This window comes from Chelon labrosus, assembly GCF_963514085.1.
Source record: "Chelon labrosus genome assembly, chromosome: 13".
In the NCBI taxonomy this organism is placed as follows: domain Eukaryota; kingdom Metazoa; phylum Chordata; class Actinopteri; order Mugiliformes; family Mugilidae; genus Chelon; species Chelon labrosus.
The window spans coordinates 5,294,669-5,318,799 of NC_140346.1; the positions used below are offsets into that span (position 1 = coordinate 5,294,669).

At 41.1% G+C, this 24,131-nt stretch overlaps 1 protein-coding gene across 1 annotated transcript; it reads right to left on the reverse strand.

The window, feature by feature from the left end:
* Nucleotides 1-74: 74 nt before the first annotated feature.
* LOC311497895 (clathrin heavy chain 1-like) lies at nt 75-24,024 on the reverse strand. The gene is made up of 32 exons (XM_084558270.1): nt 23,313-24,024; nt 21,653-21,860; nt 16,868-17,136; nt 16,333-16,494; nt 16,125-16,238; nt 15,316-15,489; nt 13,493-13,690; nt 13,103-13,303; nt 12,713-12,865; nt 12,422-12,544; nt 12,114-12,251; nt 11,759-11,923; nt 11,443-11,623; nt 11,160-11,323; nt 10,943-11,068; nt 10,541-10,683; nt 10,153-10,387; nt 9,931-10,053; nt 9,663-9,808; nt 9,245-9,428; nt 8,932-9,124; nt 8,639-8,796; nt 8,350-8,514; nt 8,041-8,148; nt 7,439-7,606; nt 7,153-7,302; nt 6,892-7,023; nt 6,644-6,754; nt 6,362-6,532; nt 6,041-6,262; nt 2,169-2,244; nt 75-2,050 (listed from the first exon to the last, which is right to left on the reverse strand). Exons 1-32 carry the CDS (start codon nt 23,352-23,354, stop codon nt 1,920-1,922), a joined length of 5,034 nt encoding a protein of 1,677 aa, XP_084414396.1. The 5' UTR covers nt 23,355-24,024; the 3' UTR covers nt 75-1,919.
* Nucleotides 24,025-24,131: the final 107 nt, after the last annotated feature.

A 24,131-nucleotide genomic window follows, 5' to 3' on the forward strand; every position in this document is an offset into this window, starting at 1 on the left:
TGTAACTTAAAATGACAAGAATGTAACAATAAAACTTCTATTGCACTTTCATACAGTTTTGATCATTAGTCTACACATATTTGATTAATGGATTGTATTATAGTGTTAAAATAATGCAAAAATACACAAATCTGGCTTAACACCTTCCTAATATTGTATAGGTTTCTCTTGTGCCTCTAAAACAGTTGTGATTCGTCAGAGAATGGACATGGTCCTTCTGAGGGTGTCCTGTGGTGTCTGGCAACAGAATGTTGTTAGTGGGGGCCTTTGGGTCCTATGGGTTGAGGGGAGGGGCCTCTGTGGATCATCCCACAGATACTTGATCAGTAAGGGATTTAGGGAAGTTGGAGGCCAGGTCAACACCAGTCAGGATGTATATGTGACACATTACTACTTTGTCTCACACGCACTGACCTCACAAGAGACTGGATACAATTTTTAGTTTTTTTATTTAGGCTAGTATTTCCCTTTCAGTGAAGTCATATTCTTCCACTTATCAATGACAGAACCCCTTTATTATTAATATGCATGACAACAGAAAGGAATTCAACTTAATGTTAGGGTTAGGATGACACTTTACACACACACAGCTTAAAGCATGTAAGGAAGTTAAGTACATCAAGGTAAATAACAGGCTCTTGTTTCATACCATTCTTGACAAAGAACTGGATGTACGGAGACCTAATTTCTTCATCATTACCATCTAAACACACAGCCTACAGGAGTGTTTATGGATCAAACAGAGCTGTCTTTAGGACACCAAACATTCCGCCAGCCTGTCTTCTTCTGCCTCCTTGTTTGTTCCTGCCGCTAAGCATTAACCAAAGAGGAAACAGGACAGGGGAGTGGGCGGAGGACAGATAAGTGGGAGTCTCCATCTAAAAGTTTTCAATTCTTCATGTTCACTGTACACGCAAGAGAGAGAGAGAGAGAAAAAAAAGTAATGGTGACCGAGGGAAACAGCACAACACCTGGCATACACGGACCTCAGCACGAGGAGGGTTCAGAGTAAATACACACACACGGTACGGTTAAGGGGCCTGGGGTTTGGTAGCCGTGGTCCCGTCCTTGCACATACACAGATACAGTCTCAAACAAGCACTGTACACGGCACAAGAGGTCACCTAAATACATGGAGCCAATGAAAGAGAGCTAATATCTAGGACGGTGGATTGAACAGCCCAGTACAGGCTGAAGGAGGGAGGAGGGGTTAAAATTCTTATTTTGACCTTCAGGTCACACTCACACACAAACACACCCTCAGTCACTCAGTGACATACGTCTGTATGCATTTAAAACTCCATAAAGCTACACGCCTGTGCAGAATATACTATCATTACTTAGTGTTGCTAGCTATAGCCATTGAAATGGCAATATATGTTCAATATTATATGTAACCTTTTTTTCTCAGAATATACAATGATGAAATGCATTATACAGACAAACAAGACAATGTAAGCTGTTCACATGTTCAGTACATCAAAAGTAAGAGCTTCTCTACATTAATTTCTTCATGAGTGCAAAATCCAATGCTCCTCCACCTACTTCAAAGGTTCATTGCTGAGCTGTAACAAGTCCACTTCTGCACAAACCAATAAAAAAAAACATGACATTAACATAAACACAAAATAATCTAAATAAGCAGTCATAAATATGGAATGTTCAAAAACAAACGTGTGGTCCAATTTCTTTCAAACAATACAAATAAAAGTCCTTCGATGCGGTTAATTGTGTTCTCTTGTAACAGGACAACATAATAAAAAAATAGTACTCAAAATGAGAGTGGGCTGTTGCTTGCTTGTGGCCCCTGTTGTGAGTAGAAGACCATGGGAAGCTGGTGAGGAACACAAAGAGAGGAGGACAGATGGAAGGAAGGTGTTGGGTCAATTTGTGGTGGGGGTCGGGGGCTGTGGGGGTGTTCACATGCCATAACCGAAGCTGGGCTGCGGTGGCTGGCTGTAGCCGGGTGCTGCTGTGTAGCCGTAGCCGTAGGCCTGCTGAGGAGGCACGGCCACGTTGGGCCCTGCTGTGAGCATGAGCTGGGGTGTGCCTGCAATAAATATGGCAAAAATAACTCATCAGAAACAGCCCCGCTAAATTCATATGGTCAAATTTATTCTTGCGGTTCCCTTTAAATGTGTTCAGCAACATGCTTATCATCTTTTTACCGTAAACAATGGGTTGAGACTCTGTCGCCTGCTCCTCCTGTTTCCTCAGAGACTCAGAGGCTTCAAGTTTGTCCACCTGTGGAAAACAAGACAACAGACACCGTGTCAGACATCAGTTAAAAAGCAGGCGGTGGGGCTCTTGAAGAGCAAGGGCTGAGACGCCAGGTTTTGTAAAAAAAACTGACCTCGGGGTTATTTCACTGGCTGACGGATGGGACCATTCCTGACGGGCGAAGACGAATACAGTCCAGATTTAAATAAAAACAGGCTGCAGGAGGCAGGCCTCGCTAATGTGTTGGGGGCCCTCTATGGGCCGAAAGGAGGAACTACAACTAGAGAGTTGGTGGCTAGTCTATGAAGCCTGGCTACAGCGATCTGTTACATAGATATCCACGCATTTGTGGAAAGAATTAGGGATTAAGGAGGGAGACAAAGACAAGCTGCTACTGGGCAATAATGGTCCCACCATCCAGCCACCCAAAACACCTACGAGTATGTAGAGAACCAACCCCTCACCAGTGCCAACAGACTTACAAAGAAATGATTTTCTTTCTCCTTACAGTTGGCAGAAGACCAAATTGCTCTGAACATTAGTCACAAACACATGAGCACACCAACAAGTTTTATTAGCCTACTCATTATTCAGTAATGCACTAACCACATGGTTTAAAGATTGTCAGAAAGAAAAGGTCATTTTCTACATCTGTAGTTGATAAAAATCATGTCTCCAAACCTGTAGCATATCACACAGGTTGAATTTGTGGTTGTTATCAATTACACATGCTTATTAACTGTAGTTCAAACCATCAAATATACTAACAAATATGCTTGCACCAACATCTATTGTCTCATTTGGTTTGTCAGTAACAGTGTGTGTAGAAAACAACAAAACAAGTCACATTCACCAATGATGTGTTATAGTGTGTCTGTTTAGAGAGGGAAGCAGCTGGTCATCACACATGGGCATAAATGAAGTCACTGCTTGAGTGTAAAAGCTTAAAGAATCAAGCTGCTAAAGCTGTCTCCTGGTTTTTGGTTGGTGCTTTAGTGTCTGCTAAGCAGCTCAGAGAAAAGACAACGACAGGAAAAGGACAAAAGATAGAAGGAGCAGGCAAAAAGCTTCAGATATTACCCTTTGCAGTGTCAAGGGAGTTTAAAACAGTGCTAAAGGATCACCTCTTACGGTGGCTTTTGGGTTCAGTTCTCTACATACCATCTAGTTCACTACTACACCAGTCAATCTAGTAAAGCAGGCTGTTTCAAGAAAAGACAGGCTTGTTGTTTCGTTTGAGAAGGGTTGAGAGAGACATGCTGAAGCGGCAGTTTAGTTATTTTCTTCTTGAAAGGTGCACGAGAAAGAAAGGCAGAAGCAGAGAGCCGTAGTGGAGGGAGTGTGAGCGAGGGTGGAGGGGATGCTTTTGTACAGCCAGTTCAAGATTTCCAGAAGCAGGCACAGCCAACCACGATGTCTCCTAGCCTGGCCTGAGTGCTGCTGATGCTACCGGGGGAAGGGGGGAGTGCATGCTTGTCGTTCTACATGAATTATATCCCCAAAGAACATATGTCAACTACATATTACTTGCCCTCATGCACTTGCTGTTTGTTGCTATACAACAGGAAATAATACACTCTTTAATAAAAACACAGCCATCTCAAAATGCTTGTTCCTAATGTTTGTGGTTTTTATCACCTGTGCTCTTCTATAGAATTGAGATAAACTGAGCAGTACAGACAGACACTGAGAGGGAGAACAGAAAGGTCTCTGAAAGAATAGTCACTTCTTCATAATAAAGTGGCTCCTCTGTTACTGTAATTAGGTCTTACACTTAGCTGCAGTCTTTGCTAGCGCACCACTGACCAAACACATACAGAAATCAAAATGTCCTCACCTTCACCTGATAGAAATATATTATTAATAATCATTCATTCTCTTTGTCTTAACCCACCTCAATAAACCGTCACTATATCTACGAGGTGAAAACTTCCTGATGCTGTGATCAATAAAGTCAGGAAAATGGCTAGCAGTAGACTGCAGCTGAGCGGTGTTACAAGAGAGTTTTATATTAGAATTCATCTACATGTCTTTGAGAAAAGGACCTGACCCCAGAGCGGCACTCTTCTCCCACAGCTAAGGACAGATGATTGGTATGCTGGCCTAAGTGGCAAAGTTGCACATTCTCATAGTGGCAAACCCACAGAGAAGTGTCGAGAAACTCTGCCGTTACCCTCAGATCCATGGGCATTTACGTGGTTGTGGTTTACTGTGGTTCACTAACCACCACCGATTAAAATGTCGAAGGTGTTATCAGCTGATCTTGAGTAAAAATCTGTTAATGCAGGTTTAAAAGAGGCTTGTAAAAAGACAAATTAGCAAGTGACCTCATTAGCAGATTTTCCCTGCATTTAAGTGCCAGGAGTTAAGCTCCAAGATGTATAAAAAAAGAATCATAGCATATTAAATTTTAGAAGCCATGTTTACACAATGCTTAGTGGCTTATGGCAAAACCTGCCAAAAGGCTTTTCACGCCTCCTCTTGCTAAGAGTTGTGTGCTTCAATTACTTGTTTCCGAGGCACTGACACCAGCAAACCAAGCAGGGCCCGGAGAGATGGTTAAGAAGAGCCCCGCTCTGGTTTCACATGGGTTGTTGGTGGGTGGTCTAGTGGAGATGTGGAATGTACAGTCAGAAGCAGCAGAGTGACACAGAGAGGGGAGAGAGGGGGACATGCAGCTTCTGCTAAGTTTACTCCTCCAAACTACAGGCTACAGGACAGGGGAGAGGGGTCAAAAAGAATGATTAGAAAATGGATTCGACTTTCACCTTTTCCTTTATCGCATCAACCTGGAAAGGAAATTCAGAGAGGCAACTTAAGGAGGAAAAAACAAATGGGAGTCTCCCAAAATAGAATTTTGACAGAGAGAAAAGAGCAAAACAGAGGACTTGTCACTTAAAGAAGAAACACAAAAATCCTAAAATGATGCGGGTAATTAATGCCACTTTTGATACAAATGCAGACTTGAGATTTTGGTTTCTTCCACTGGTGTAAAAACTAAAATCCTGATGCTGACTAATGGGGGTTACTGTAAACTAAATAATATACACTGATAAATATGTAATGCAGATACTTCAAATGATATATTGTCATACTATACTAATGATTCCTCATTTTACAATAATGTTGTGCAACCAACAGCTTATTGGATTTTAAATTAAAAATTAAATTGATGCTGCGGTCCAAGCTCAGCAAACAAATGAACTAAAATCTTCACTCAAACAACGGGTGGGTTGTATCATCCGCCATGTAACAGAGACAAATGGCATGATGAGCGACACAGCAGATGTGAATCTCCTCTGTAACACATTTGTATGGAAAAGTAGCTCAAATGGATGGAAACCCAAATGAAAAGGAAAACACCGGTGATGGCCGACAGAAGCGTAGGAAGATGAGCATGAATGGAGGAAAGAACTGGCAGTACTGAGGGGCTTTGTTTTTGACAGAGGAGGGACCGTGTGAAGCCGTCGTATTGTCAAATAGTATTTGCAAAGAAGTTTTCGTAGCTGCCACTGCTTTTTTTAGGTCATGGAATCCTGAGCATTTTAAGGTCTCTTCCTGTGATCCACCCCTCTGACTGACATGTTGGTCTCCACACATCAGTACAGGATAGATGGTAAAAGTTTGCAAATACTATTTCACAAGTCTCAACAGCAGGAGAAGAGTCAATAGTGAATACGTAGCTTATGTTTCCCGTTCCTATTCTAATAATGACATTATTTTATTGTAGTTACCTTAGATCTGTAAAACGTACCTCTCTTTACCTTTCTAACAAAGCCATCTAGTTTGTCCTGATACACCACTCACACTGGTTACCCACCTTACTGAGATACTCCCTCATGACCTGGATGAAGTATGGCATGGAGAAGTCCATGATGTTGTGTCGCCAGGCGGTCTCCAGCACCACATCGGGCCGCAGCAGGTCGTAGCAGGTGAATAAGCAGGCGGCAAAACACTCCTTCTTGTCTTCCATCAAGAACCAGGCCAGGAGCTCCTCTGCCAGCTCAGTGTCTTTGGACTCTGATGCATACTGCATGGCATCCTGCAGAGAGGAACGCACGGTTATAGGTCAAAACCAACTAAAGGGCACAGACCACGCCATTTTACATTTCAGGTTAAAAGTAGTTGAGTGGCCACGCACCTTGTAGAGCTTGTCCTTCTTGCAGAGCTCAACGCTCTGTTTCCAGCGGTTGTTGCCCTTGAAAAGGTAGGCTGCGATCCTCCTAAATTCGATCAGCTCGTGCTTCTCCAGGCCCTGGGCCAGTGAGATGTTGTCAAAGTTGTCATAAGCGTCGATGGAAGTGCGCAAAGCCTACACAAGAGAGAGAGAGAGAGGGGGGATAATTAGTTAGGGCAGAAAATGATTTATTCCGCTGGAGAGAATTAAGAAAACATATTGTATTGAAATATCATCACATCATACCGCATAGTCTTCCTCAATGATGAAGAGGTTGTTGAGCGCTTCATTGACAGACTTGTTGTTGTGGTTCTGGACAGACCTTAGGTAAGGTTTAACCAGAGGGAGCTGTTTGACCTGAACAAAGAACCATCAGTGTAGAAACCATCAGAGTCATTGTCAAACTGTCATTCATAACTTAAAGCAGATGAGCCACAGTAGCATTCATACTTTAATTTGAAGCTACATAATTACTACTAATAATGAAGCGAGACCTTGCTGAAGAAGTTGACAGCACGTGTGTGGTCCAGTCTTGGAGAGAGGACAATGAGCAGGTCGTTCAGTAACAACGGTTTGAACTCCAGATAAAATTGGATGGCCTTGTAGTACAGCTCCACATTGGCCACCTACAATGAGAAACCACATTTATTCAACTTAGTATCTACAAAAGTTTTTTAACTCAAAAATGGGAAAGAATTACAACTGTTACATACAGAGTTACGATGTTTCTTTCTTTTCTTTTTCTTTTTTTTTACCTTGGTAACAATGTCTTTGAACTGGCCCTCCTTCCAGGCATCAGCTGGGTGGTTCATCATGGTGATGATGGCATTGTCATACTCCTCGTACTTGTCATAGAGGAATACAAGCTCTGCCCAGAGGTGGGCCTGCTCGGCTGCCCTGAGAACCTGACCCACACAAACACAGATTAGTTCACAAACCTATGTTTTACGGTCTGTGTAGAGAGAGCTCTGTATGACTGGTTCAAATTTAACAGTTGTCACACAGACTCACTTCAAAGTTGATAATAAATCTGTCTCCTACCTTTGGAATGTTAACGCGGGACCAGAAGAGCTCCAGGTGTTCCCTCATCTTCTGAGGTTTGAATTTGGAGTAGAGAATAGCCAGCTCTGTGAACATACCCATGTGAGCACGCTCCAGGCCCAGGGCAGCCTCCAGCATGGTGATCAGCTCCTCAAAGTAACCACGGTCCTGAAGGATACAGGCAGACTTAATGACACTGACCAAAATCTTTACCAACCTTCATTTAAGAGGAGAGAAAATAGGATGTGGAATGGTTGGAGCTTTTAAATCAGTACCAACAACACTTTGCATGTATTTGCATATACTTAAGATTCACTGGCATAAAGGGGAATTTTATTATTTAGGTGCCAGATGTGCAACGTGCAACTGAACTGTTCTGTGCATTATGTGATATATGATCGATTGTGTGTTATACATTTAAAAATGCCCAGTCACCATGGGTATACAAGACACAATTAAACAAAAAAAAGACCCTTCAACATACAACAAAAAGAACACCTGGCATTAATTCTTATTTATATGCTTGATTCCTGGCAGTGTTCTGTAGTGTCTCAAAATTCTAATTAAGTTTGTTTTGCACCGGCCCCAGTTACCATATGTACCTGATAGTAGTTGATTAGCTCCTCTAGTTCATCAGCGTGGACGACAATATGCAGGCCACACATTTGGGCAAGACGGAACTCCTTCCCATCTACACAAGCGAAACACACCTGGAAGAGAGCAGAGGATCAAACAGATCAACGACTACAGGTGAATGGACACCATTTCTGGATTTTTTCTTTACTAGTGGATAGCCTGGCATCAGACAGAGAAGAAGAGATGTAGAAAAGTAGTCTGAATCGATTAACTCTTCATATGTTAAAAAACATTTAGATGTCAGTAATGACTCCATCAAACAGGTCATTCCTCACCTCCTTCCAGGTGCGGGTGCTGTTAGCCTTGCGGGCTCCATCCACGGCTGCCTGGTATTCTCCCAGGTGCACCAGAGTGGAGGCCAGACGGCCAAAGTTGGACACGTTGTTGTAAAGCAGTTTGGCTGCCTCGTACATCTTGTCGTCATAGCAACGATCGCCCACCTGAGGGAAGATGAACAGAAAAAGAACAGCTATGTATCAACTGTAAACAGAAGGAGGAGAATGACATGGTAACCAGTGTGTATGCGAGTGTCGGCTGCACGTCTATGTGCTTCCTGGGATGTACCTGCTGAATGTGAGCGTTATTGGGTCCGTTGATGAACTCTTCCAGCTCTGCCAGGCGGTTAGTCTTGGCCAGGGCAAAGATCAACTCTGTTTCAACGTACGACTCGCGGGCCTTCTTACGGGCCATCTGCAGAAACTTCACCAGGTCCTCCCAGTTTCCTGCACACAACAACTAACTCCCATCAGTCTTGAACACACCAATCAACCAAAACACCATTAAGCTGAATTCATTAAGTAAAATACTAATTACGTTCTTTACATCTAAGCAACAAATAAAGTGATGTATCATCTTACCGCTTTGGGCTGCAGCTTGTCCCACCTCCATGTAAGCAGAGGGGTCATCAGCCTTGATGTAAGAGTCGATGGCTTCTTTCACCAGGCCCTTCTGAAGCTGAGCCTTTGCCAGCTGACTCCACACCGGTGGCTCATTGCAGCGTTCGGCAAATTCATAAGCTCTGTCTAAGTTGCCAATGTGTTCAATCAGAACCTGGACAAGAGAAAATAATAACAGAGTCCTAATTATAATTAAGGCTCAAGACCAAAACAACACATTTAAAAACATTTTATACTGCATACACATTTAAAACACAAGAAAGAAGCCACACACCTGCACAGCAGAAGTGTTGACATCAAATTTTCGAAAAATAGCAAAGGCCTCCTCAAACAGCTCATTGCTGATGGCAATGTTCGCAATGTCTGGGGCGTCGTAGTTGTCCAGACGGTTAATGTACTCCATGACCCGTGTCCGATCAGCTTTAATGGCCGTCAGAATGAGCAGATTCTGGAGGTTTCTGCAATGACAGGATGCTTTCAGTTCATTGTCTTATAAAATAAAAGCAGTTTATCAGTGAATCAATAACTCTGAGCAGTTGAATGACTTATGGCCAACTTTGAAATGATTAAAAAAAAAAAAATTATACATAAAATATAACATATTTAACAGGGCTCTTATTGCTATGATAAGACATGTATAATATAAAGGAGATGGCAACAACATTGGGGATGAAGATGTAAGCGCTTCTTACCTGTGCTCGCTAAAGACAGAATTGTCCAGCACAATCTTTTCCAGAAGCTCAATGAGCTCATTGGGAAGGTCGGCGGTCATGAAGGCCTTGACTGTAACAGACACCTCCTCTGGATCCTGAGTCTCTGATAAGGCTGTTTGCACAACCTGCAGCAGAGAGGGACAACACACTTGATGTATGAAAAAAATATCAACTAAATTACAGTTTAGAGTTTAGTGAAAATGAAGTCTATAATTTTGGTAGAGCTCATGTGGCATGATTAAAGTACCTGATCAATGAGTGGTCGCCTGTAGTTGTTGGTCTCCAGCAGCACACTTGCCCACAACTCAGGGTTCTTGCGACGAACAAGGTACCGGGAGAGGCTCTTGAAGAGTGAGTTCTCATTGCATACCTAAATGATAACATAGGAGACGACACTTTATTACATTACAAATGACTGTGTCACTGGGTTTGTGGTCAAAAAGAGGTCATGGTGTCAGTTTAAACTCACATGAATTAGTTCCTGGTCACACTGTCCTCTTTCGTAAGCCACACAGGCCAGGTGGGGGTCTCTCTTCTCACAGTACTTGCCCACCACACGGCTGTCATAGAAGGGATTCTCCCTCAGGAAGCGCTCTGGGTTGTTGTTGCTGTCGATGTAGATCTTAGCCAGAGCGTTGTGAGTTGCAGGCTCCTCACAACCTTCGTGAATACGGGCCTCCAACCAAGGCAGCAACAACTTCAGTCTGGAGAAAGAGACATAAGGAGTGTTTGGAGAAGATACCCTTTGCTGACTCAAGACACTAGAAACAAAACAAGTTATCACACTGTGGTTTGAGGTTCAAAAATGGCATAAATCATTCCACTGTTGCTTAGCAGTTTAGTTATGTCGTTCTTACCGATTTCGTTTCTCCACTTCAGCAACCAGTTCATCTGTGGAAAACTGTCCTCTCACCACCATGATCAGGTTCTTAATCACGTCCTCAGCACAGTCCACATCAAGTAACCCTCCAATGACTACCGGCAGGCGGCTTGGGTTCACCTGGAATGAACGATCATGAAATTATGACATGCTTCCATTCAACCACTGTTAATCTTGAGTAAGGAGTCAGCCAAGTGTCTACTTGAGCAGTGAGACAGTAAAAATGTCAAGATGGATGGAGGAAAGGGAACAAACTAAACAATCTCCAAGACACTTTCCAGTCAATCAAGGTTTATGATTCAATAAACCACAGACTAAAAAGAATGTGTAATTTCTATTATATTATTGATTCTATACTCTTCTGGGTGTAGTATTGTACCTTTTGCACGTAGATCTCAATATATTTCTGCAGGCTGTTACGGTACAGGTACAGGACCAGATCGTGGACAAAATCAAAGCGGTCACAAACAATGATTAAAGGCAGCTGGTCAGTAAGCTTGGCTTCCTGTTGAAAGAAAAAATATTGAAAACATTAGTGGCTAAATTTCACACTAAATAAAAAGATAACCATTTATTCAGCACTGTACATTTCTGACCTTGAGGAAATTCTTCACACGTTCAGGGTCGTAGCAATTACTTTCTCTGCAGATTCTCTCCACCTCTTTGATTTGGCCTGTTTTGCAGGCAGCCTGGATGTATTTGAAGTGAACCTCTGGATCCTGGCTGAAGTTCACAATTGAGCCCAAGAAATAGAACAAACCTAAAAGACAAAAAGGTCAAAATAAGGAGAACAACTAACAGAAATCATCTTTTAAGACTTGCTGTATTCTCAAATGAAACAGAAAAGACTGATTAGAACTTGGTATATTCCAAACATACCCTCGAAGCTCTTGAATGACTCAAAAAGTTCAGTGAGGGACTGAGTGCTAAGCTGTTCATGGTACTTGGAAGCGACCTGAACACAGATCTGCAGGTTCTGACGGATGTTGGCAGACAACATGGCCCTCAGACATTCAAGAGAGTCCTCCACAGAGAGGGAGCCAAAGAAATTCACCAGCCACTGCAAGGACAAATACGTATAAAAAATTTTTACAATGGGCATCACGAACCAAAACATCAGAACACATTAGACCATACTGGACAACTTACATTACAATTGTATTTTGTCACTATCGTTACAAGATATGTATTGTACCTCTGGGTTGAGAAGGTGTGTGTGCACCACAGCACGTTTAATGTCATACAGGTCAGTATAGTGCTCCAGTGCCCTCTGCAGGAGACCAGCCTTCTCACACAGCTGTGCTACATGAGCACGATCATAGTGGGTGAACATCTGATTGCCAAGGATGGCATCTGCAACCTGCAAGACATGACACAGGGAGTAAAACATTTCAAACAGTGTGAAGCTTTGTTAACAAGACGTTTTAGGATGAAATGTTTGGTAAAAACAAAAAATAAAGAAATAAATAAAGAAATGAAGAAAGCCAGCTAAAGGTTTAGTGTTATCACTTTAATGTGGGTTAAAATGAGAAACACAGATGTTTATGTACCTGTGGTGCATGGACCAAATTCATTTCCAGCAGACGTGTCTGCAGTGGTCCTTCCATTGGTCTGTTGTTCTTCAGGGCGTCTAGTAGGAAGGATGTGCACTGCTGGATCAGGTTGTACTCCATGAACACATCAACAATCTGGAGAAAGAAATATAGGAAAAAAAAGACGGATGTGGTTTGTGTTTAAATTATTCACTGTAGAGCAGCAGCCATTGTAGAATACTTCGGAATTTGCAATCTTATGTTCACTTTTCTAAACTTTAGAGTACCACGACTACAAGTGGTGCAAATAAGAAGTGTTTTTTTACCTGTGTAATGTCAGCAAGTGGCTCTTCATCCTGAACCAGCATCTGGGAGAACTGAAGGCCCTGCTCTGGACTGATCCGCATTACGTTCCTCAGCAAAAAGATCCAGTCTGGAGTGTAGCCCACCTGAAGGGATGAGAGGTCTTTCATTTTAACAGTCCTTCATATGAGGTGTAGTCTATCAATAATAGAATTAAATTTTGACAACAGTGGAAAACTGCTTACAGCCAACACTCACTCCAAATTTTCTAAATAAAACATAAATGCACAGTCACAAAATCTGTCATCACAAACCTTCTTGGCATAGAGGACAATCTTCTGGAACTGGCCAGTCTCTGCAAAGCACTGAATGACCTTATTGGGGACGTTGGCTCTGAGGTAGACACTGAGGGCAAGAGTCGGATCTACAGACTTCACCAAGTCTCCAAGCTCCTCAGAACACTCCAGCTGTAAATTCAGATAAGTCCAAGACAAATCAATTTAGGATCCAGGAATGAATCACAAAACCTTTTCAAGCCAAACTAGCACTAACACATAAATATCAGCACTGATTATATGTTTCAACAAAAGGAAAGCACCGAAAAGGATGAAGGCATTACTGCCTTTCAAATTTAGAAAAATGCTCCACCAGGCAAGACAAACTCTGTTTTTCTAAATGTTATGAAAACCAACCAGTGGACATACCTTGTCCTCTTTCAGCCATTTCTCCAGCAGCTGCTTGCGGCCCTGCTGGAGGACAGGCCTGCACAGCTCCAGAGACTCAAACTTATTAAGCTGGCCCTGGTCCAGCAAGATGCCAAAGTACTGGAGCAAAGGAGACGTCTGGCCAGGTTGAGCTGGAACACTCTGGAACCTTCGGATGGTGTCTGGGGTCCGCAGGATACCCTGAAAAAATGAAATGGGTGGTTTTAAAAATTTCTTTTAGTGACGTTTGTATCCCAATGCTTTTAAACTATTTTGGTTGGCAAACCTAAGCATTTTCAACATATACCCTTTGGAGTTTATTGTTATGTTAAGCGACAAAAATCTGCTTAGTCTTAACAGTCTGAGTGCACGGTGGCACACTGGCAGTACCTTGGGTGCATTGGCTGCCACCTTGGCAGCTTCTGAGTAATTCCCTGCTGCAAAGAGTGTGTTGAACTTGCGGGCAAACAGCTCCTCAGCCCCTGCAAGGTTGTTGCGTACGGCCATGCGGAGAGCCAGGTCTGGGTTCTGGAGTACATTGGTGATGTAGGGAATGATGTTTTCCTCCTCAACGCACACTGACAACACCTGGAAGAGCAAAATGGGTTATTATATGTATACAACAGAGGATATCAAATTGTTTTATCCCTTAAGGGGAAACAGTGTAGTGTCCACATCATCAGGCTATTTAAAAAAAAAAAAAAAATCGTCTTCCTTCTTCCTACAATTAGGTGACTGGGCTTCTATATTCACTACAATAAAAATGGCATTCGCATGGTTAAAACTGAGAAACCTACTTATGCTTTTTAGCTGAGACTCAGCTGTTGCTGTTTTTACCTACAGTTTAATACTTCTAGCCATAACTCCAAGAGTGTCCAAGTTAGCCTTCCAGTGGGGTTGTTGTGATTATTTTGACAGTGTGAATGGGAAAAACATAAGAATGACGGGATTTGTTATTATATATATATTATTTTTTTTTTTTGCTATGGCCTGTACAACGCAAGCATGTTCCATTACATCTGGACAATATGATTTGTATCCTGGGGCGTCTCTGTAACTAAACTTCAATTAGAATGTACAGTATTTTCTGACCCATTTTACGTTCATTAAGAAATTGACTTAGCTAGATTGTGGTTTCAGTTAGGGATGTCAACAGATTAAAATGTTTAATTGCAATTAATCACGATTTGCATAGTTAATTCGCGATCAACACAAATTAATTGCACTTTTTAAAAATCTGTTTTAAATGTACCTGGTCCCAAGTTTTTATTACTTATCTCAGACACTGCGGTGCCAATAACTCTGCTCTCAGCTGTATGCTTGATACATAGCACTTCAGGCACATTCCTGTGGTTTGGGACGCGGTTATAATAACAGAAGACACGTGCATTCATTGCCATTGTCTAAAAACGCGTTATTAATGTGTTGATTCTGCGTTTCAATTAATTCTTTATAAACTGTTCAACACTACCTTCCAACCAATCAGAATCCAGAATTTAAAGTGGCCAAGATATGAAATAATATAAACATCCAGAATGAATAATTTTGTATCCATAACACCAACAATTATTCTTCTTGCACTGGACACCACATATACTACTACACTGAACATGTAACTGACACTGAAATTAGATTTGAGACCAAGTTTAAAAATAGATTTAAGTGAATTACATGTTAAGATCTGTACTTGTCTTGTTCCTAAATTACATGCAAGGATTACCTCATGGTGTCGTGTAGTGTTAAATTTGAGTGTGCACTGAGCTGTGCCTGGCACACCTGCAGGTGAGGGCCAAGAGCAATAACAGGATTAGATAGTGTAGTCTGTCTGGCCAAGCTTAGGCCTCCTGCTGTGATTGTCACATGTTGCCTGACACCAAAGATGCTGCCACAGCCTGATATTTTCACAGAGATTTCCACAGTCAAGGTCACACTCAAGGACCTACGCGGCTATACAAAAGGGCTGACACACCAGAGGGAAGGTGAATCACCAACAATTGCCGGCAAGAACAGACGAACATTAGACAAGAGTCTGGCACTGGCACTCAGTTCAAACTAATACCCCACGCTATAGCTTTGTATCTGTGTATGGGCCTGTGTCCAACGTCAGTGTACTATTCAATTTCATGTTTAACATGAGGTTCCTGCTTTGATACGTCAAGATGAATTACACACAAATTTCACTCTGCTACATTACATTAGTGCCATTAGGTTACCTGTCCTTTCCTGTTGACTCCAATGATACCAGCAGTTGGCTCATGGGGGGCAGTGACAAAAATGGTCTCCCCGCTGATCCTGTTCATGTAGATGCAAGTTCCAGTCTCCAGGTCATACAGGTGGATGTAGCCATATTTGGTGATGAGAAAGACTACATCTTGCTTGGAACTGATCTAAACGCACAGAAAGATACTTTTGATTATGAAATGTAAGAGATAAGCAAAAAGCTCATTTCTAAAATGCTCTTCAGACAGAAATAATAAGAGCCATGTAAATACTGCTATAGTCTGATATGCCACAGTAAGTGGCACTTAAGAATGGCTTGTTCAAAAGTTGCAATTGACTCTGTTGGCTTTCTGATTGCTCTGCTGACCAGAAACCAAAGGGTTCCTACCCTTTGTCAAGTCCCATCTTCGCGTTACTGTTGCTAGATTAGACAAACCCAATAGCTATGTGGGGGCCCATTCCTATTGAAAACGTTAAAAATCTGTAGACTTAGCATTGGAACTCCTGCTTATGATTCCTCTGGGGTTTGGTCACCAGACCCATCAGAAGGCCAACAAAGGGTGAATAATCAGTAAACAATTAAACAATACTGTTGAGAAGTACCAGTTAAATATTTGTAACAGCACCTAAATAAAACCTGTCAACAGCAAAGTCATTTTTCGTTTTAGATAAAACTCCTCGACAAAGAATATTATAAGCAGAGATAACATAGTGTGAACCACTAGAGATATTGACCAAAAAAAACAGAGTTAAAAGGAGTTGTTACAGGCTCTAGATATCTCCTCATACATAGGTTCTTTACCTGCATGGCTACAGGAAAGTCATTTTGTGCTTCTGGAGGAAAGAAAACATCCACAGCTTTCTTTGGAAATGGCTGGTTCCCTGTTGGTGGAGTCCCCACTTCAATGATATGGAGCTAAAGCAAAAAGACAATAAGACAGAAGAAGATAAAGTGAGGCTAAGAGGATCTCTGGGGAGTTTTAAAATGTTGCAGTTCCAGCAAATCTTACTTTTCCTCCTGCCTGTCCTCGCACAGCGAAGCAGAACAGAGTTGACTCCTCTGTGTTGCCCTCCATCTTGAACTGTGCAAAGCCGGCGGCATGGCCCTCAATAGGCTGAGACACCTTTCTGTCCACGGAGTACAACTGCATGGCTCCGACGACACGATTTTGCTGAACATGAGAAAAAACCCTCAGGTTAGAACGAAGGCCAAAACATTCTGCGTTTCATTGTCATATTGAGATTTTTTTTTCTTTAACACCTCTGCTATCAGCATAACACAACTACTTAAGTTCAATGTTTTATTGCACACAGTTGCCCACCACACGTTTCTGTATTACACCTTACGGTTAATGAAACTATGTACAAGTAATTGATCATAAAAATGTTCTACTGGTGATTAAGAAGACATATTTTCAACTGCTATTTTTGCAGTAGAACAGCTCTATGCTAAAAGTGAGTCAATATTACTCTTTCGGTAAATATATTTTGTCACAGTGAACACTAATCAGGCTGAAGCAGCTTTCAAACACACTGCTAATTCACCTGTGCTGAAATTCCAATAAGCAGCAACCACTTCTGCTTGGCATCAGTGCGGTAGTTGATGATCTGGCAGCCTGCCAGGCTAGAGTGACGGTCGAAGACTTTGATTGGCTGAGAGTCACCCTCCATGCTCCAATGGTAGACTGCGTTGTCTGTGACCAGGGCAACAGTGTTGAGGGAGATCCACTTCCAGAAGGTCACGTCATCTGTCATCGTGTGAGCCTTCATCTTGCTCTTCATCTCAATGTTAAAGATCTGCAGGGTCTTTGCCGCTGAAAATATGAACAGCCAAGGTTAACGTTCTCTGACACAGGCCAACGCCCTCACTCTAAAAAGAGTCTCAAAATAAACAATCAGCCTAGTGATTTAAGCCATGGCACACAACCCACACAGACTTTAGGAGCAGACATATGGCTGGGGTATAACCTTTTCCATTTGCCAGGGAAATGTTTTGTTTGAGTAACACTGACAGACCATAGAGCCAATACCAGTGTCAAAACAAAAGGCAAGACCAACAAAAGGGCAACCACTTAAAACAGTGGATCTGCATTCAGTTAGGTTCAGCTAATGCAATAAACCTGCAGAGGTGAAACACATCCAGTTGTGGCTGAATAAGCAAACTAAACTTCTTGTGATAATGTGAGCAGAAAATACTAAGTTATCTGTAAAATGGAATTTCAAATTGAGAAACTAACATTAGCACTGCATCAAAAATTACAGCACGCTCCTTCATTTCAATGACATCACTGGCTACGTTTACATGGGCGCTAGTATTCAGCTAATAAATAGATTAATAGTCAAATCAGAACAAAATGCCTCATGTAACCACCTTAATAGGAACAGAACGGCCCCATCAGAAGGTATTGTCAATCAGATAGAGTGGGATGGAGTAAACCTTTAATAATCCGATGAATAGGAAAATACTGGCAGCAAAAACTAGATCTGCTCGGTTCTCTGTGGTTTTAATAAACGCATTCGTTCTGCATTCTTGTCCCATGTGGGCTAAACATCAGGTGATGTGACAAGTTTTTGGGAGGGACTGAAACAACTAGTGCGTATGTTTAAAAGGATGAACAAAGCCAGAGTTGTTGTAAACGCCGCCGTTGAAAATTCAGGTCTATGTCTCGTTGAAGAATTGAACAAAGTCATAGTTGTCAATAAATTTGTTCTTGTTGTATTATATTTCCAGCAGATTTGATTCTCCACGGTAGGCAGAACCGATTTGCACAAAGTGGCAAAACGTGCCAACCAAAGTTCCAAGAAACTATCTTCTGGTCGTGTAAACACATATCTCTTAACGGATCATCCTATTTAATCTGGTTGGATAAACATTGCCCATGTAAACGTAGCCACTAAGGTAACACAGGGAAGGAGGACAACAAAACAGCCAAACATGGCTCATCACTGTAGCAAAGCAATACCATAGGCAAAGTGACTGCTTTGGCTATATACAGTATGTGTGAGTGCAGAGTCCAGGTAGATTCATTTTTCAATGTCAACAGTATTGTTGACTGTGCAATCATTGCAACAGATATAAAAATAACCGTCACTGAGATTGCTTTCCAGAGTTTTACAATCCAAGATTCAATAAACTTCTGAGTCATGAATCTGTTAGTCAAATCAGCGTTTTTGGATACAATTTTGTGGTATTTATACAGCAAGCCTGCATCAGTGCAACCAGTTGCACTTCTTAATGCAGTGCTGGAGTTTAAGATATTGCTACCATTACTACCGCGTGTAGGTTTCTGAACTTTATCATCACAGACTTTCCATGTGCTTTCGCTACAATGTTTCAACTCCCTACTCATCGTTTCAACTAAATAAATCATCTATAAATCAATAAATCAATACTGACATCTGCAGAGAAACATGGCATGGTGCCCTGTGCCAGTCAAAATGAGACTTTTATGGCATGTGTGGAGCCCTCCACCCCCACCATCAAATAGAGAAATGAAACTCTACACAAGTTGTTATGGCTCTGTTATGGCAATTCACGTTGAAATTTAATCCTAAAATGACGGATGTTGGAATTTGGGCTGGGTCTGAATGCAGATTAGCAAAAGAAGACTACAAAGCACACAAACAGATGTGATGATGATGCTGGACGGATGCAATCACATCCATTCTGTTTATTGGAGGAAACACACTCCGTTTCATTGGGCCCAGACATTTAGTGTAGATTCAATCTGGCCCAAGCAAGCCTCAGCCAAACTGGACACTATAGTGACAGCCATGAAGAACTGCTTTGGTAATGCTGTGTGTATAGTGCACTGTAAAATATGAGAGGTTGTGAAGTCAATATCTATAATTTTTTTTAAATACAGTAAATCAGTATTAATAATTACCTTTTTTTTTTAATCAGTTTCTCTTAAACATAAATTATTCAACACATACTAAAGGACACATTTTAAAAGCTACTTACATGAATCCTCTGTTATAATGTGAATGACAGAAGACCCTGTTACAGTATTTAATGTAGAGTAATATGTAATTTAAACGTTAAAAATGTGTAAAATTGGACTGGAATACAGTCCAATATTTAACACGTTTAACACCTGCCAAAAGGGGGAAAGTACCCTCAATAAATGCAAATGTCTGCACTCTCCTGAGACTGAAGGGTCAAGATCATACATGCACAATCATGATCATGTTTATTTTATCTACGAGCCTGGCGTCACACGTTGATCCCTAATCAATGTCATTCTCAAAAGCTGGACACTGCAGCTGTTGTTGCAAATATAACAAGAATTTTGTTGCATCCAATAATTGAACAATTATTCGGCTTTCTGTATTTTTAATACATTATGTTTTACTTTCATTTAATAAATATCTGTAATTGCGCATTTGGCTTTTCCATTTTTTCGATTATCTTTAATAGTTCCACTGGCGGCACCAAGGAGAAACATATTCAGATTCTTCAAATAAAAACTTGGGCATCAAGTATGTAACCTTCACTCATTTGCCAATTCATTTGGTACATTAGTGAAAATGAATGCAATCCAATATAAGAGTCCTGCACTAGATCCCCCTTTATGACTGTTATAATGTTCAGTTTATGATGAAACTATGTAGGAAAGGCATTAATTCAATTACATTATCATGTGGTGTTGTTAAACTCGATTGAATTAGTTATTTATGTATAATGTGTGTCAATACAATATAATTCAATAGTACTATAACCCACAGCCTCCAATGTGGGAACATATTTGAATCAACTGGCCTCTGTTATTCTAAACAATTGCTGAACACCATAACCTTCATGAAGATAACAGTTAGTGCAGCACTGTTATATTGGAGTACATTTGTTTTAACTAGTGTACCTAACAGAATGGCCTAACCTGGCCGACCTAACAGGAGTGTAAGTAATATTACAACTCTGTCATTTGTGGCCCGAAACTAGATATAAAAATGTAGAAATGTATCATCTTCAACTCAATATAAATATATTGATTTCTTCTAGTTGATATTGTCTATATAAATATTCAGATATTCAACTATATCATCACAAGTCAGTGACACACAATTCTTATGACGATAAGGCTCACATCATAGGAACATGGCCATAAGACATAACAACCTTACCATTCATTCAAGACTGACCTAAATGTCACTGCTTGCAGCTTTCCCCATTGTTTAAAGAACCGTATCCTTTTTCTGTATGTTTTAGCCCTTTTACTACATACACATATACTATATATTACTACCAACCATTTTCTAAGGCACCTAAAATTTCTGAATATTCACCTGACGTTCTAAATACTCCAGGGCTTGTTAGTCGTTGGTGTTTGTTATTCACTCTGGATCAGATGTGTATTAGGTTATGTGGGTGCCTTCAGTTTTGCCATTCGTGAGTCAATTTCCCAGATTTTTAAAACACCATGTAAATGCATTCATTCAACTACATTACCAACAAAGACACATGGTCTATAACTACCACACAACAATAACATTACTTAGAGAATATGACATGCAAGCAGGATGTTTTTGTTTTTTTTGTACTTTATTATGTATCTGAAGCTTGTTTTAAGCCACTTAAGTGTTAATTTTGTTCATACTGTACTGATATTAATGAAAAACAAAGACATTAATAAATCTGACATCCAGTACGTTTCAGAAAATGGCCGGCTGTAATATAAAATATATGCACAGTGTAGCAAATGGGACAAACACACAAACACGGAAAAAATAAAAAAAAATAAAGACACACTCCTTTAAGCTACAATCTTATTTTTGCACTGCTCTGCTTGTGTTATCACTTCAAGTTCAAGCATTCATTAAAGCTACTTTCAGTACTGTGCAGACATTTCAAGACAGTGCATACAGGATCACTTTGACAACTCATGATATGTAAAATTCAACTCACCGTCTGCAAACATAAGAAAGCCGTAAGAAATGAAAAAAGAGCAAAAACAAGCAAAATAGACAAAGCATTCATGACAGCATGACATTTTACTAGTACTGCTATTACTGCTAGTTGTCTTAAAATATCACTGTGTTGTACATTCAGATGTGTTACACTATACTTTAGTTACTTGTTGTTTTTGACAAACAGAAATGCGGTGGTCTACATATGAACATCAAAATGAAAAGCAGACTGTGACAGCTACATAACTGACTGACAACACAAACGAAATTTACACAAATGGTCCAGTGTCTTAGAAAAGCATCGTATCAAAGTACTTGACCAATTGAGGCTGTAACTGATTACTTTTTAGTCCATGTGCTTTGAGATACCTAGCACACTGGCTATGTTGTAATAGTGCTAGATGAATTTTAGCTGGAGCTTACCTTTGAGGGCAATAACTTTGCTCGCAGGGTTCATGATGGCGCTGTCGGCTGAGATGGGACGGCGGATGGGGTTGTTGGGATCCGCCATATCGATGATGACAACCTGGGCCTGCTCACCCACTTTCTCCCTTATGCAGATAAACTTGTCCGACTCCATGGTTAGGGTGCTGAATCCAATGTTGGCTGGGTTGATCCCCAGGTTCTGGAGCTGACATATGAATGCAAGATATGTTATACTGGCAGCCCGTGGTTTACTACAAAAACGAATGAGGAATTATAGAACAGATGCAAGGCTGTTACCATTAGTTATTTTATTAGCTATTCTGAAACAGCAATAATGAAAGCGACCGCCAAATTACCAACAAAACAACTCCAGCACCATGATCCAATCTTCTCCCTTGAAATACGTTAAACAAATTCTAACTAGGATAACAAGCTTCATGTTCATGACAAGCAATCATTTTAGCTTTTATGGAAGACTATATAACAAACAGTTTAAAAATTATGAGGTACAAATATCTAAAGCTAATGCTGTGGAATAAATAGGCTCTGAACTCCAACTCCAGCTGAAATTTATAATGTTGAGTTTTGTTGAAACTGATTTAGAAAGGTTAGAATTAAATATTACGGCTACTAAGAGTGCTTTAGTTTAGATAGGAGTACTTGATGAATTGGGAGCTGGGTGCCCATTGTCCCTTTGCAAAGGTCATTCAAGGTGCACAATATGAAAACAATTCCCCCACAGGGTTCCATCTTTAAGATGTTAGTGAGAGTGCCAGACACACCTAACAATCCAATATATTTAGAAGCTGGGAGGCACAAGCTAAGCTTAAACCTGATTGAGTTTGCGCTGATCCTTTCCAGTGTGAATATGAATATGCCCGAGGAGGGACTATTTTCGGTAGAATGGGCGGATCACCTGATTTACCTGAGACAACGGGATGAGGATGGGGTTACATTTGAGTGAGAAAATCCTACAGAATAACCTCAATCTCCCTTCGACTGTTAAAAAAAAACACGGCCTGTCGTGACATAATCATTCTGTGTGACGTGAAATGGCACAGGATCCAGTCAGACCGCAGCTGACCGTGGTTTAACAGCTACTAACTGGTTAGTTTTACAGCATCGCTTGACACATGATCATCCGAGGGTCCGTATGACAATAAGAAAGCGGTTGCATCAACCCTGTGATGATATATGACGATATCCAGGTCAACGGTTTAAATGCCTTGCATAGCTACGATTAATGACGTTGACTCCAGCATCCCTCACGACACACTAACGGTAACGGTTAACAAGCTAAAGCAATAGCTACTAGCTAACCCAACTGTAGCCGTGCATACGTCTGTTACAAAGCAACAAATAACTCTTGAAGGTCGGCAAAGTGTTAATGTGAACTAAATTATCCTGTTGTTCGTCGTTGACAGCAAACACTGAGTCGGCTGTGCAACAGCATTAGTGCAATGAATGAAAGGTGCTAGCTTGAAAAGCTAGTTCTTAGCTGCTGGCTAAACGGGGGATGGGAGGTCATTCATTTGCTGCGGGTATTGACGTTTAACGTTAGCTTAGCTCGCAAGCTGTCAAACGAATATTAAGCGGGCAATTCAGCAAATATTGAGGATACTGGGGGTTTGTGTAGCTGCCAGGTTTGTCCACATACCTGCAGGTGCTCCTGGAAGCGGATAGGTAGGATCTGAGCCATGATGTTTTCCTTGAGCTTCTCCGGAGTCCTGAAATTCTAGCTGTGCAGCTAGCTAGCTCGGCAGTAGCACCGCGCTAGCTACGACCTCCTCACTGTACGTGTAGGTCGGAGCCAGTCAGTGAAAACGATAGCGCGAAAAAAAAAGCCTATATTGGGCGTAGTTAGTCGTGTTTCCCAAAGCTGATATCAGTCAAAATGTTAAATATGACCGCCTTCTGAGTATGCTTTCTGCACTGCATCGATGGATAGCAGTGGCTATGGCTGATCTTCTGTCCAAAATCCGCAATGGCGGCGGAAACAGCTCAGAGCCTTCCCAATCCGGAAGCATCCAGGGAGCTCTGGAAGGACACTGGCTCTGCCCCTGTGTGTAAAAACGATTAGTCTTTTTAATTTAACCAAGAATAATACTAATTCAATGTGTTCCTACTCTTTCCGGCTTTACAGAGTAAATAGATTCCCTATTCTAATGAAATCAAATTTGGCCATGTACGTCAGTTCCGTGACAAATCAGTTAACTATTTTTTTTAAATCCCCGATAACACATCTATACAGCTTTAGTCCCATTAACCCTTCAGAGAAAATATTACAATTTAGAAAATACAAACAAAAAAACTGTCAATTTTAAAGAAACAGTCTTGTTAATTTGCCCCCTGTTCCATTGTATTTCTGAACCAAGCTTTAATACATTTTTATGCACAGATGAGTTTAGATTTCAGTTAAAGTATGTTTCTGCACTAATTCGAAGCCTAAATTGAAAATTGAAAGAAATCTTACAAC